This window comes from Cervus canadensis, chromosome 3 (assembly GCF_019320065.1).
Source record: "Cervus canadensis isolate Bull #8, Minnesota chromosome 3, ASM1932006v1, whole genome shotgun sequence".
Taxonomy (NCBI): domain Eukaryota; kingdom Metazoa; phylum Chordata; class Mammalia; order Artiodactyla; family Cervidae; genus Cervus; species Cervus canadensis.
In genome coordinates, this window is record NC_057388.1 from 40,490,279 (window position 1) to 40,504,480 (window position 14,202).

The window sequence follows — 14,202 nt, forward strand, 5'->3', positions numbered from 1 at the left end:
TCTTTTAACTACTCTCTATTTATTTCCACCCAAAACCGTTTCTTTATCACTCCCTGATTTTTTTACTTTTCTCTCATTTTCAAGGTTTACTTGTAGATAGTAAACTGTACCATTTTTAGTCGATAGTCTGTGAATTTTGACAAATTCTGTGTCTGGTTTTGTAACCACAACCACAGGGAAGTCAAGCCCTCCGCCCACTCCCAGCCCAGGCAGCCACGGATTTGTTTTCTGTTCTGTAATTTTGCCTTTTCCCATGTAAATGGAATCACTCAGTATGTAACCACTTAGCAGAATGCATTTTAGATACACTCAGGTTGTTTCATGTGTCAATATCAGATCCTTTTAAATTGCTGAATAGTATTCCTTCGTGTGAACGTACCATAGCCTGCTTATCCATTCCCAGTTGAAAGATATTCTGGTTGTTTCTTGTTTTGGGTGATTATGAATAAAGCAACTACGTACCTTTTCATACAGGTTTTGTGTGGCAATAGGTTTTTGTTTTACTTGGGTAAATATCCAGGGGTGGAATTGCTGGTTCATGTGGTACCACTTTCCAGCATGACTGTTTTATTTGGTACTTCCCTGGATGAGGGCTCCAGATGAGCCACACCCTTGCCAGTACTTCCTGTTTCCAGGCTTCGTTGATTTTTTTTTTTTTTTTTTAGCTATTCTAAAACTAATGATATCGAGGATCTTTTCATGCACACTTTTGCCATCCTTATACCTTCTTTTTCACTTTTGGTCTCTTCCCTGTAGACTGTAATTGGTGTTTCATTTTGGACAAGGGAACACATTTTGAGGTTCTTCAGTCTTTGTTTTTTCAATTCTCAATCATTTCTCCTGGTAGAGTAATAAAAATCACCCTATGATGATGATCTCAAGTGAAGTTATCATGAAGATGTATGTCTGCTTAGTAAAAATGAAAATACATATAATTGCTATGCTTTAAAGTACAAGGGATTAGATAAAATACATATAAGCTGAAATTCAAATGAAGTTAAAATGTGTAATAGTTGGGTAAGAAAGATAAGGATAAGAAAGAAAAATTATATGCTGTAATGGTCTCACGTTTCCGATAAGGAAACTGACATGATTTATTTGGCCGTCCAGAGGTCACACTGAAAGTTGTTTTCAAATTAATGTATGATCAAGATCTTCTAGCTCTTGAACCCTTTGCTTGAGGGTCTATTCATGCTTTATCCAGTCATGCAAAATTGCATTATTTCAAGTTAAAACGTGACATACCTGTTAGTGAAACTTTGACTTCTGTGAGAAACTAAACAGCCGATAAATATTCATGTAATCTTCTGGATAACATATTGAAAAGGACAGCTGGCTCAGGAGGGATCGTTTGCCTGGGTTAGTATCTGTTTCCGTTTACATTAAGAAAATATTGCAAGAAGTTATTATCTACCTGAGGGCTTAGGGGAATACAATGAAAAGCTGATATTGCACCTGATTGCTTTTGACATTTACCTATTGTAACAGGGAAACTGTGTGAAGATAGCCAAGTGACTTTTTACAAAACACAATTTCAGAAGCTATAAAAGGAAAACGGAGATGGCAGAGATAGAATACGCCGCATCTGTAAAAATGAGAAACATGGCTTGTCAGCAACACCGGCTTGTAACTATCAACCATTTCTATTAGGCCTGCTGAGAAATTACTGAAAGCCAAGTACATTGATGGGTGTGAATTCTCAAAGGCAGTTGAGACATATAGAGGAAAGAAAGTGTGGTTTCATTGAACATTTTTAACACAATACCTGGAGTCGATGAAATGTAATTTTATGACATGTTCTGAACTCTTGAAAAGAAGTCAGTTATCTTTTATATTTTATCTGTCAGGGCTACAGGAAACAGCAGGACTTTTAAAGTTTGGGTCCATAAAATATTGATATTTTTTCCCCAAATAGATTCCAAGTCTTTAACTGGTATGCCAACATTGATTGCAAAAAATAAAATAAAATTTACAGAAGATATTTTCAAGTTCTAATTAATGATGTCATTAAGATTTATCTTTTCCCATTTCTTAGACACCAATAAAATGGTGGTAAATGAAGAAGAAAGGATGGCTATGAATGGGGAAGATACTTTAAAGACAAAAATATGGCAACTCATTTAGTAAGACAAAGGAAACCAAAAAGAGAAATGAAAAGCACTGATCTGCTCATTTTCTCTTAGAAACTCAGACCAGCTCAGAACTTTGGAAACTTTGGGAAGAATGGAAAACAACAACCATGGCCACCAGACATGAAATTTGTATTTTTAAAACAGAAAAGCAAGCAAATTAATGAAAGAATAAAAGGAAAAATGGAACAATAGCAAACTTCAAAGATCACTCACTTACATACATAGATAGAGAATATTACCATCATAAAATAAGTATAGAATGCTATAAAAAAAAAAGAATGATATGATTAAAGAAAGAATTCTTAGGAATCAGAAATATCTTGCCTAAAGTTAAAAATTCAACAGAAGGATTGAAAGTTAGAGTAAAGGGGTTTCACTGGCAGTAGGACAAAAAGAAACAGAATGAAAGAGATGATAAAATTAGCAGGTCAATACAGGAAGTCAATGTCTAACTACCAAGAGTTTCACAGAGAAAGAGCGGAGAAACAGAATGGAAGTTATCAAAGATTATTATAATAAAAGTTCCCTAAAGCAACACTAAAAGAAATGTCTCCATACTGAAATGAACCAGAATGCATCACTGCAAAACTTTAGATCACAAAACGTACAAGGACAATCATAAACATTTCTGAAAGGAAACAGAAAAATAAGTAGGTTGTATACAAGGGAAAAAAATCCTAAGGAGTTCAGACATCTCAGTAGCAACACTGGATGTTAGAAGACAGTAGAACAATGCCAGCAAATTTCTAAGGAAAAAGGGATTTTTAAATCTCAAATTTCATACAACCTAGAATTCAAAGCCAGAGTTTTATTTCAAATGAGAAGGTAAAGCTGAAGATGTTTTCAAACATTAAATACTGAACCATTACTTTCTGCCGTGTATAGTTTCTATAGGAAGATACTATAGGATATGCTTTAGCAAAAGGAAAGAGTGCATCAAAAAAGACTCAGGATTTACTGACTATGTATTCCACCTTGGAGAACAAAAGGAATTCACCTGGGGTTTGTTTGTGGTTTTTTTTGACAAAATAAATTCAAACTTTCATTTTTTTAAAATTTTTATTGAAATATAAAATGTTGTGTTAGTTTCTGCTATATAGAAAGATGAATCAGTTACACATATACATATGTCCCCTCTTTTTTAGACTTCCTTCCCATTTAGGTCACCCCAGAGAACTGAGTGGAGTTACCTGTGCTATTCAGCAGGTTCTCATCAGTTATCTATTTTATACATAGTAGTATATATGCATCAATCCCAATCTCCCAGTTCATCCCACCACCTCTCTCCTCCTCGGTATCTGTAACTTTGTTCTCTATGTCTGTTGTCTCTATTTCTGCTTTGCAGGTAGTTCATCTGTACCATTTTTTTAGACTCCACATGTAAGCAATATTCTCTTTCTGACATACTTATTCTATATAATAGTCTCTAGGTCTGTCCACATCTCTGTAAATGACACAACAGTGTTTCTTTTATGGCTGAGTAATATTCCATTGTATATATGTAACACATCTTGTTTATCCATTTCTCTGTTGATAGCTTGGTTGCTTCCATATCCTAGCTGTTGTAAATAGTGCTGCAGTGAACTTTGGGGTACTTTTTTCTTTATAAATTATGGTTTTCTTCAGGTAGATACCCAGGAGTGAGATATCTGGGTCATATAGTAGCTCTATTTTTAGTTTTTACTCCATAACGGGAAAATCTTGGGTCACTAATTTAACTCAGTGGTGGAAATATGTATCCTTTACAGAATTTTTGGAGGAAAATGCAAAAAATGTTGAGTAGAGTTGATGTTTGACTTAGAAGGACACATTTTCTATGTCAATTTCAGACCAAAACAGGTAATAAAAAGAATGTCCCAGCTGCCTGGAAATTAGCAAGGGAAAAAAGGACTTCCTGGGATATACAGTAAAGTGAAATGTATTTCTACAGTGATATCTAGAAATGGAAGTGTTTCCCTATCTTCTCCCTCTCCAGCTCCACATACCCACATGCATGCCTTTCTGGCCACCTGCAGATTTGAGGGGCGTGACTATTCTGAAGTTTCTTTAACTCCTGCCACTCTCATGTCTAGATGTTTTGTCAGATGATGAGGGATATAAATAGTATACAAAGAATACACAAACTCCTTCAAATGGTGTGTTAGTCACTTAGTCGTGTCCAACTCTTTGGGACCCCATGGACTGTAGCCTACCAGGCTCCTCTGCCCATGAGAACCCGAGTCTCCTGCATTGAAGGCAGATTGTTCACTGTCTGAGCCACCAGGGAAGCCCTAAAATGTCGTGGTAACAGTAAAAATCTATTTAAAAAAAGAGAAAGAAGGATATATGCTTAGCAGATGCTCAGTAATGAGTGACTTATATGAATATTTAATGAAATAAGAGAATTAAGGTAATTTTTAGGCCTCTTGAATCAACACGCAAAGAATCAAAGATCTTTAAGAATATAAATAGCAGCAATTATTTGGACTATCTCTTCTAATGATGTGCATGGGAATGAGAAATGCAGCGACCACTGGAGAAAGAAATTGTTTTTGCTTCTTCCTCCACCATCCTTTGGGATAATTTTTCTTGATAACATACCATATTCTCGTTTACACCTTCCATTGCAAACACTGAAATGATAACGTAGTGGTATGATGACAAAATATACTATGAATATAGTCACGTTGTTGTTGTTATTGTTCAGTAGCCAAATTGTGTCTGATTCTTCACAACCACATGGATTGCAGCACCCCAGGCTTCCCTGTCCCACACCAACGCCTGGAGTTTGCCCAAGTTCATGTCTATTTAATCGGTGATGCCATCCAACCAACTCATCCTCTGTTGCCTTTCCTTCTGTCTTCTATCTCTCCCAGCATCAGGATCTTTTCCAATGAGTTACCTCTTCACATCAGGTGGCCAAAGTACTGGAGCTTCAGCTTCAGCATCACTCCTACTAATGAGCCTTCAGGGTTGATTTCCCTTAAGATTGACTAGTTTGATTTCTTTGCCTTCCAAGGGACTCTCAAGAGTCTTCTCCAGCACCACAATTCAAAAGAATCAATTCTTCAATGCTCTGCCTTCTTTTCTGTCCAGCTCTCACATCTGTACATGACTACTGGAAAGACCATAGCCTTGACCATATGGACCTTTGTCAGCAAAGTGATATCTTTGCTTTTTAACACACCGTCTAGGTTTGTCATAGCTTTCCTGCCAAGAAACAATTGTCTTCTAATTTCATGGCTGCAGTCACTATCTGCAGTGATTTTAGAACCCAAGAAGAGGAAATCTGTTACTGCTTCCTCCTTTTCCACTTCTGTTTGCCTTGAGTGATGGGACTGGATGTCATTATTTTAGTTTTTTTTAATACTGAGTTTTAAGCCAGCTTTTTCACTCTCTTCCTTCACCCTCATCAAGAGGCTCTTTAGTTCCTCTTCGCTTTCTGCCATTAAGGTGGTATCATCCACATATCTGAGGTTGTTGAGTTTCTCCTGGCAATCTTGAGTCCAGCTTATTACTCACCCAGCCTGGCACTTCTCATGAAGTGCTCTGTGTATATGTTAAATAAACAGGGTGACAATAAACAGCCTTGTTGTACTCCTTTCTCAATCCTGAACAATTCAGTTGTTCCATTCACGCTTCTAACTGTTGCTTCTCAGATAAGATGGTCTGGTACCCCTTTCCCCATCTCTTTATGAGTTTTCCAACTTTTGTTATGATCCACACAGTCAAAGGCATTAGTGTAGTCAATGGAACAGAGGTAGATGTTTCTCTGGAATTCCCTTGCTTTCTCTATGATCCAGCGAATGTTGGCAATTTGATCTCTGGTTCCTCTGCCTTTTCTACACCCAGCTTGAACATCTGGAAGTTCTTGGTTCATGAAATGCTGAAGCCTAGCTCAGAGGATTTTGTGCATGACCTTACTAGCATGAGATGAATATGAGTGCAATTGTCCAGTGTTTTGAACATTTTTTAGTACTACACTTCTTGGGAATTAGGATGAGGATTGACCTTTTCCAGTCTTGTGGCCACTGCTGGGTTTTCCAAATTTGCTGAGATATTGAATGCAACACTTTAATAACATCATATTTTAGAATTTTAAATAACTGCTGGAATTCCATCATCTTCACTAGTATTTTATTGGCAATAGAGCTTTCTAAGGCTCAGTTGACTTCGCACTCCAAAATGTCTGGCTCTGAGTGAGAGACTGCACCATCATGGTTATCAAGGTCATTAAGAAGATCTTTTTTGTACAGTTCTTCTGTGTATTCTTTCCATCTCTTCTTGATCTCGTCAGCTTCTATTAGGTCTTTACTGTTTCTGTCCTTTATTGTGCCCATCTTTGAATGAAATGTTCCTTTGATAACTCCAGTTTTCTTGAAGAGATCTCTAGTCTTACCCTTCCTGTTGTTTTCCTCTATTTCTTTGTTCATTGAAGAAGGCCTCTTTGCTATTCTCTGGAACTATGGATTTAGTTTGGTATACCTTTCCCTTTCTCCCTTGCTTTTTGCTTTTCTTTCCTCGGCTATTTGTAAAGCCTCCTCAGACAACCATTTTGCCTTCTTGCATTTCTTTTCCTTGGGGATGGTTTTGTTTGCTGCCCCCTGAACAATATTACGGACCTCTGCCCATAGTTCTTCAGGTACTCTGTTTACTAGATCTAATCCATTGAATCTGTTTGTCACCTCCATTGTATATTCATAGCGGATTTGATCAATTATATAATTTTCAGCACCCATATTCATTTTCAGTGGAAAATGAAAGCATGATGTCCTTATTTAGAAATTGTTAAGAAGATGAGGATGTTGAAAGTACACCACTGAACCAAACACAAGACCCTTTTGAGTGTAGAAATCTGTGTATAGGTCGCACATGCATGAAATCGGGCCTGTGCCTACAAGTTCACCAAATCTTTCCAAACAAGATGAGGTTGCTAACTCAACCTCGTGTTCCAGGATGGGATGGTCAAATAATAGCTAATTACATTTCCTAATGTGATGAGTTTTCTTTTGGTTACCAGTTCACTGTCAGGAAAGTAATAGCATAAATGTAAGGTACAGTTGATGAGTGTCTACTCCTTTTCAGCCGTGTGGTTAACTTTTTAGGTGGTCTTTCTGCCCCTTGAAACACGAAATCAGCAGGCTTCCCAAAATGCCAGTGGTGGGGCCCTCTCCCCATTCTCTCATCTGACTGTCTTGCTTGTTACCACCTGCAGGGTGACTAAACTGTTCAACCACAAGAGAATGACTAATGGGAGCTGGAGAGGGGAAAGTGCACTTTTGGAATCTGCAGTCCTTAAAACACCAGCTGCTCGATTTTGGATTGCAAGTTATTTGGCTATGAAATTCAGAGAAGACGTTTTCATTTTTGGAAATCTGAATTTTACAGACTTCTAGAGGAAAACAAGTCATGCAGTCTGTTTTTTTCTTAATTTTACCACAAATTTTTTTTTAAAATACCAAACACATGTTTTCCCCACATCTTCGCCCCCTGACAACCTAGAAAATCTCTTTCGAAGGACATTGTGTCACACTGCAGGAAGGGAGAGAATCTAGCTGAATGGGCTTGTCACCATAGAACATTCTCATTCGGGACTTCTAGGAAGGAGAGAGATGGAAAATGAGCAAGATTAGCACTAGGCTTAGCTTTCCGAAGGACCCCCCCCCCCCATAAAAAATCAGAATCAATTATCATATATTAGAAATATCCTGTGACAATTACTCTTCTGTTGTTCTGTATATCTGGAGAAGCTGGGCAGAGGCATCATATTTAGGCTCTCGGGGAAACATGGAAGCATAGTGATGGTTGGAGGGACCCCGTCCGCATAGCATCCTCTCTGTGCATCTCCCGCATGGATGTGATGGCACCCCCTTTACTGTCATGAGTTTTTCACTAAGGGAGCTGCCACTTAGCCGAGGGGCCATGTGCCCTGTCTTCCCCAGAGTGGCTTCCTTTTCCTTATCAGTCTGTAAGTCCACACCTGGACGCAGTAATCCATCCCACCTTCCTACTCTTGTATGTTACTTGCACCACACATTTTCCACTTGTGTTGTGTTTTAAATATTTGATATGATTATCCCTGGTCTATGCAACTGGACTGGGAGTTTCTTGAGGGCAAATGCCATGCATTTATTTTATTATTGTCGTCCCCAATGTACCTAGCATTTTGCCTGTTACTCAGAAGATACTGTGCAGGAATATGCTATTGATAGAACTACTGATTTTCCTACCCTGACCCACAATTTTAAAACTAGGCAATAGATAATTTTCACAGGTGATTTTAAGAAAACCAACTGGAATCATCTAGTTTAAAAAAAATTCTTTTCGTGTCAGGTCATAGATTCTAAACCCAGACTAACTTCTGTCGCCTCTTAAAGCTAATGGCATGTTGTTTAACCTTCACAAATTAGTGGAATTGTGAGCTAATGAGAATTGATACTGTTGATTGCCTTTGAAGAATTTATTTTTGTCACTTTCATTTCAGAAACTTCTCCCTTGTAAGTTTGACATGAATGATGCAGAATTCACTTTCCCCATCTAACGCTTTCCTCAACATACAACTCTACTTCGTGGGGTCCGATAACAAGGAAATAATTAAATGTAAACATGAGTCACAGGTTCTTCCTTTTCTGAAATGAGATACATATAAAACAACAAGGAAATATTAGGGGGAAAGGTGGGAGGAAGATCCACTATTCCCTTCAGTAGGATGATGCAGCTAAAAATTCCATGACTAATCCGTCACCAAAAGATTCCGAAAATATACACCACCAGAGCAAGAAAAGTCCTCCCACCTTCTGATGGGAACTGACCCAAAGGAGAACACAAGAGCTCATTGGTTGTCCAGTGACTGAAGGTGTCTGGATAGACCATAGTAGGTCCCAGAAGAGAAAGCCACAGCCAGAAGGGAGGATCGTGGCTTCCTGTAATGGTTATGGCTAGACACGCAAAGAATCCAGACCTTTAGTGCTAACTTAGAGACCATCTGGTCCAACTGATTGTGTCTGAATATTCTTACTAAAACAAGTTTGCGGTGTTGAGCATTGCCAGAAGAGTCAGTTCATCTCAGGAAAATACGAGACATATTGCAGTGTAAGTGCACAGTAGTGTTTTACCCAAAAACGAATAAAGAAGGAAAAGATCGGTTTCTTTTTCCCGTAATTTATGTGATTTGCAATTAAAGGAAAATTTCTAACTAGTAATATGTTGTCTCCCTTCCAATGTCAGTATGCCCAAAGCTTCGTGACATATTGCAGCTTTTCCCAAATATCCGTGTATCTTAAGAACACTGTGTCAAGAGGCTTGATCCAAAGACTTGATTTATGTTGCTGCCTGACAGATGATGTCTGGGAGGCATGCCGTCTAAATGGACTGCACTCCAGCAGTTACCTTAATCATCAATTCTCAGAGAATTAATGACTACCATTCATCCCAATAATAGAAATCAAGGTCAGGGCCTCTTCCATGCTCTGTAATCTCATTAACTATGCACAGAAAGTCCTTAGGTCACAAGCTCTGTAGACCTCATGACTGAGCGAGTGGAGCTGCATCTTGTTTCCGGAGTGAGCCTCCTCTGAGCCTACCCCTTGTTGTAGAATAGCAGTTGATGTGCTTATGTATGGAGGGGAAATGCTGATAAAGGGAAGTGAGGCTGTCTGCACCTGCCAAGAGTTTCAGGTACTGGTTTTATGACAGTACATGCCAATAGCAAACTATTTGAATAAAGCCATTCCAGGCACTTCAGTGATGGGGCATCCATTTCTGCATTGTGTACTCATTCAGATATTATGTAAGCCACTCCATCATTCCAGGACGTTGTCATAGAATTTAGTTTTCATTCTTTTATCTTGGTTTTTAGTTTTTATGCTACCTGTCCTAATAAAGTGAAAATGACCTTGAAAGAATTATCACCATACACATATTTAGAATGAAACTTTCATCTTAAAATCTCAAGCATGGTTTCCTAAGCTGTTTCACCAAGCAGTCCTTCACTTCTCTTAATTCAAATTGCTTTCAGCCTCTTGTGGCTCAGCTGGTAAAGAATTCACCCGCAAGGCAGGAGACCTGGATTCCATCCCTGGGTTTTCCCTTCTCTTCCCTGGAGAAGGGAAAGGCTACCCACTCCAGTATTCTGGCCTGGAGAATTCCATGGGCTGTATAGTCCATGGGGTCGCAAAGAGTCAGACTCGACTGAGCGACTTTCACTTTCACTTTGTCACATATTTAAAAAAGAAGGGAGTAACCCCAAGCTTCCAAGTCATAGGCTTTGACATTTTTTGTTGTTGTTTTCTCAACAGTTAAATAAGCATGATTATTAAATTTTTACAGCTGTTTCACATTGAAGTTGTAAGGAGTTAAAATAAGTGCCTAATACAGTGCCTGGAAATTAATAAATAGTAGCATAATGTGCCTGTGTGCGTGTATGTGAAATCTTGTTTTGAAACATTTGGAGTTTTATGCCCAGAAATTCTAAATGATGCGCAGTAATGGTGGGGAGCAGAGGCATGAATAATTCAAAAGAGCAAATCATCTAAATATCATTTGTATGTGTTTTGAAATGTATTTTTTAATTTCATTTCAAATGTGACTGTTTCTAATACCCAGAGAAATTGCCTCAAAAGAATGACACTGCGATGTGAAGTCCTTGCTAAATGGGATCTGAGGAGCTGTCCAATTTTCCTGTTTTCTCCTCTCCCTGCTGCCCTCTCTCCCCTTCCTATCTCCTCCTTCCTTGCCTTTCAAAAGAGCTGCCGCAAAGAAACCGCTTCAAGCAAACCTCCTGCCTTTCACCCTCCTCTGGATCAGGGCCAGTGGTGAAGCATTTACGACTCTCTTCTTAGGGGCAGCCTGCACTCCCCAAATTAAAGCCCCAGGTGCTCAGGGAGCACTCGAGTGGAGGGAGGAGTTGGTGACCGTGAGACAGGCAGTGCCGGGCTCTGTTAAGGACACAGGCTGTGGCATCTGACAGTCTGGAATTCTAAACCCCGGTTAGCCTCTGTGACCTTGGGCAGACCGCAGACTGTTTAATGCCTCAGTTTCCTACGCTGTAAACATGCAGTGATAACACTGTCAGCTGTCTCAAAAAAAAAAAAACACTGTCAGCTGTCTCATAATTTACTGAAGATAAAGTTGCATTTATCTTAGCATAGTTAAAAGTGTGTGTATGTGTGTGAGAGAGGTTCAATGCAGAAAATGCATCATATACAGAAGAGATCTGTATTATGCTCATTTTCCTTTGGATAATTAACTCTTAACTTGTAAGTTGGTGTTTTCATATAGAGATTGTTGCAACACCTTTTTGTGAAACCTCAGAAAAGCGAACAGGACTCTTGACCTCAGCTGGTGTCTCTGTTTTCCATAAAACATACCTCTCTTTCCCAAATGAACTGTTTACCCCTGTTGATACTTAGGGAATATTGCTCTGTAGTAAGCAGTATTCCTTCCATTTTAGCTGTGTTACAGGTTTGCCCCATGCAGACAGAATTTCAGCTGGTGCCAATATCCAAGCACACACATATCAATAGTGATGTCACTTTAAAATAACAGTAATAGAAAGAATGAATGAAGAGTTAATACAGAGCAATTCTTAATGCCAAGGACTGTTTTAGTCATTTTATGTATGATAACTCATTTAATTCTCAGAACCATCCTGTGAGTTCAACTATATTACTATCCTAATTTTACTTTTGAAATACAGAAAGTCAGAGAGGTCAGATAGTTGTTTAAAGGTCAGGATAGATAACAATATTACATAGTGTGACCAGGGAGATCTTATTATTTATTGACTGATCCAGGATACTCTTGGCCATGAAAGAATGCAAAAACAGGAATGAAAGTTCACTCTATTTATGATTGAAGGCCAGACAACCTTGCAATACCCATATCATGTTACACAATTAGTAAATGAATGAGTTTTTGTTACATTTCTGCTTGAGCAATGTATTGTCCTAAGATTCTCAGATGATCATCAGTATGCTGTAAGTAAGTTGTTCTTAATTAAAGCCATCCATGCTTATGGTAAATAAAAATGTGTTTGAGCTTCCAACATGATGAGTTTCACTTCAGAGACACAGTCTCGGCCAATATTTTCATATGCTACCTATAACCTTTCACAACAGAAATATGATCAAGGTACTGGTTCATTAACTCTCTGATTGTCCTTCCTTACCATGGTCATTAGTTGATGTTCTGCCTTTCACTGTATCTCAGACACAAGACTGAGAGTTTAAGGAACAGACATCCCTGGGGCATAATGAATGGTGAAGTATGTCTTTGCCTCTTTATGCAGATGAAATCAGTCCCTGACTTCCACAGGGAGTGCAGCAAGTCGTTGACAGGCAGTTTTCCCGCTGGGCTCCTGTCTTGAAGGGAAAAAGGAAAAGAAACAGGTTTCTATACGGTCAGCACCTTGAGGGCACGCATAAGGACACCATGCACTATTGATATCTGACCCCAAAAATAGTTAACCTCTAGGAACTCAGACATTGACTTTGAACACAAATCAACCCATTAGAAAATCTATATCCCCACAAACCTGGCTCTCCCCATGCATATAAATAAATAATGACAAAATGAATTGTCATTGTTTTAAAGAGACACACACCATATTCCATTAATTGTAATACACATTTTTCATATTTTAACATTTCAAAAATTAGAGAACATGCTTTGTCAAATGGAGTTACTGTTTCAATGCTAGAGATTTGGTTTTTTTTTTCCTATTTTTCTTTCTTGTGGTTCATAAAAGAAAAGTATATCTTAGTGGAATTTTAAATTTGATGAACTACATTACATACCAGATATTAACAAGATCTTAGCACCACTTGCACTGAATCAGAAAGAATAAGTAATAGTTGAAAACTGCATCAGCCTTTATCCTTAATAGTTGGGTAGGAAGTTGGTCATAACTTCTTCATCAGCTGTATAATTCCCATATAAGTAAGTATTTCTTCCCTTTCCTGTTTTATCCTCTTAGTAAAATAGAAGAGGGTAGATATAAGTTCCCAGGTTTATTGTGTTTTTCTAAACTGTATTTTTGTCTCTAGAGTATGAGCTCTTTGGGTACTGTATTCTACGTCCCTGGTTCTAAATTTTTTGTATGTATTGGAATCTCTTGAGGAGCTTCTTAAAAATCCATTATCCTCCCCTTCTTCCTGAACATTCTGATTCACAAGGTCTAGGATGAGACTCAAAGAGATGTATTTTTAATCCTAGGGTGATTATAATTTACCTCAAAGTTTGAGAATCTCTGGTGCATGTGTTTGGAATTGGCCCATCACAGAATTTAGCCTTGACTGTAGAAACTCTGGTCTCAGCTATATGCACAGGGCTGCGTTTGATAGAAAAGATCATAGTCTCGAGAGACTGACAAAAGGCAGAATTCTGACATCATGTTGTTTCCTATGCTGCAGGCACTCAAAGGTAGAACTTGTACTGGTAATGGCCCTGATACCTGTTTCTGTTTGGGATGTTTTTGTAGCTGTGCCACATAAAATCGGACGCATCATTGATGGGAGTCCAGCAGATCGCTGTGCAAAGCTAAAAGTGGGAGACCGGATCCTAGCAGTGAACGGCCAGTCTATCATCAACATGCCTCATGCAGACATCGTGAAGCTCATCAAGGATGCGGGTCTTAGTGTCACCCTTCGCATCATTCCTCAGGAGGGTGAGTGCCTGAGCCGGGGCCCGGGAGCTCACCTGGCTGCAGTCAGGGATATCAGAATGTCCAAAGTTGTTATCCAATCTTGCAAAAAGTAACACTCTGAGGCAACCCATATCCTATTTACTCATTACCAGTGATTCCAGGATCAAGCTATATGGTGTTGTAGATAACTAGTGTGAATCCCAAGACACCGGGTTATTCAGTCATTCCCTTTGGTCCCAGGAGTACTGTTTTTATGGTTATATATTAAGCCAGAACCCATTCAACAGAGATGATAGAGTTACAAATCTGAAGGAAAAAAAAATATTCATGTTAACACTTAAGCTCTGGAGGATTCTTCAAAGTCAGATTGATTTTGAAAAGCTTGAGGAAGTTTTGTGGTAAAAAGAGAGCTCATTTAGAAAATGTTGCATCTGATAAGAATTTTAA

General features: G+C 38.6%; 1 protein-coding gene across 1 annotated transcript in view; it reads left to right on the forward strand.

Annotated features, from left to right (window-relative positions):
• The window catches only part of MAGI2 (membrane associated guanylate kinase, WW and PDZ domain containing 2), a 1,406,679-nt gene that overhangs the window by 1,281,382 nt on the left and 111,095 nt on the right, over positions 1-14,202 (forward strand). The window contains 1 exon segment of the mRNA XM_043462935.1: positions 13,591-13,776. Coding sequence (XP_043318870.1) covers positions 13,591-13,776 — 186 coding nt within the window.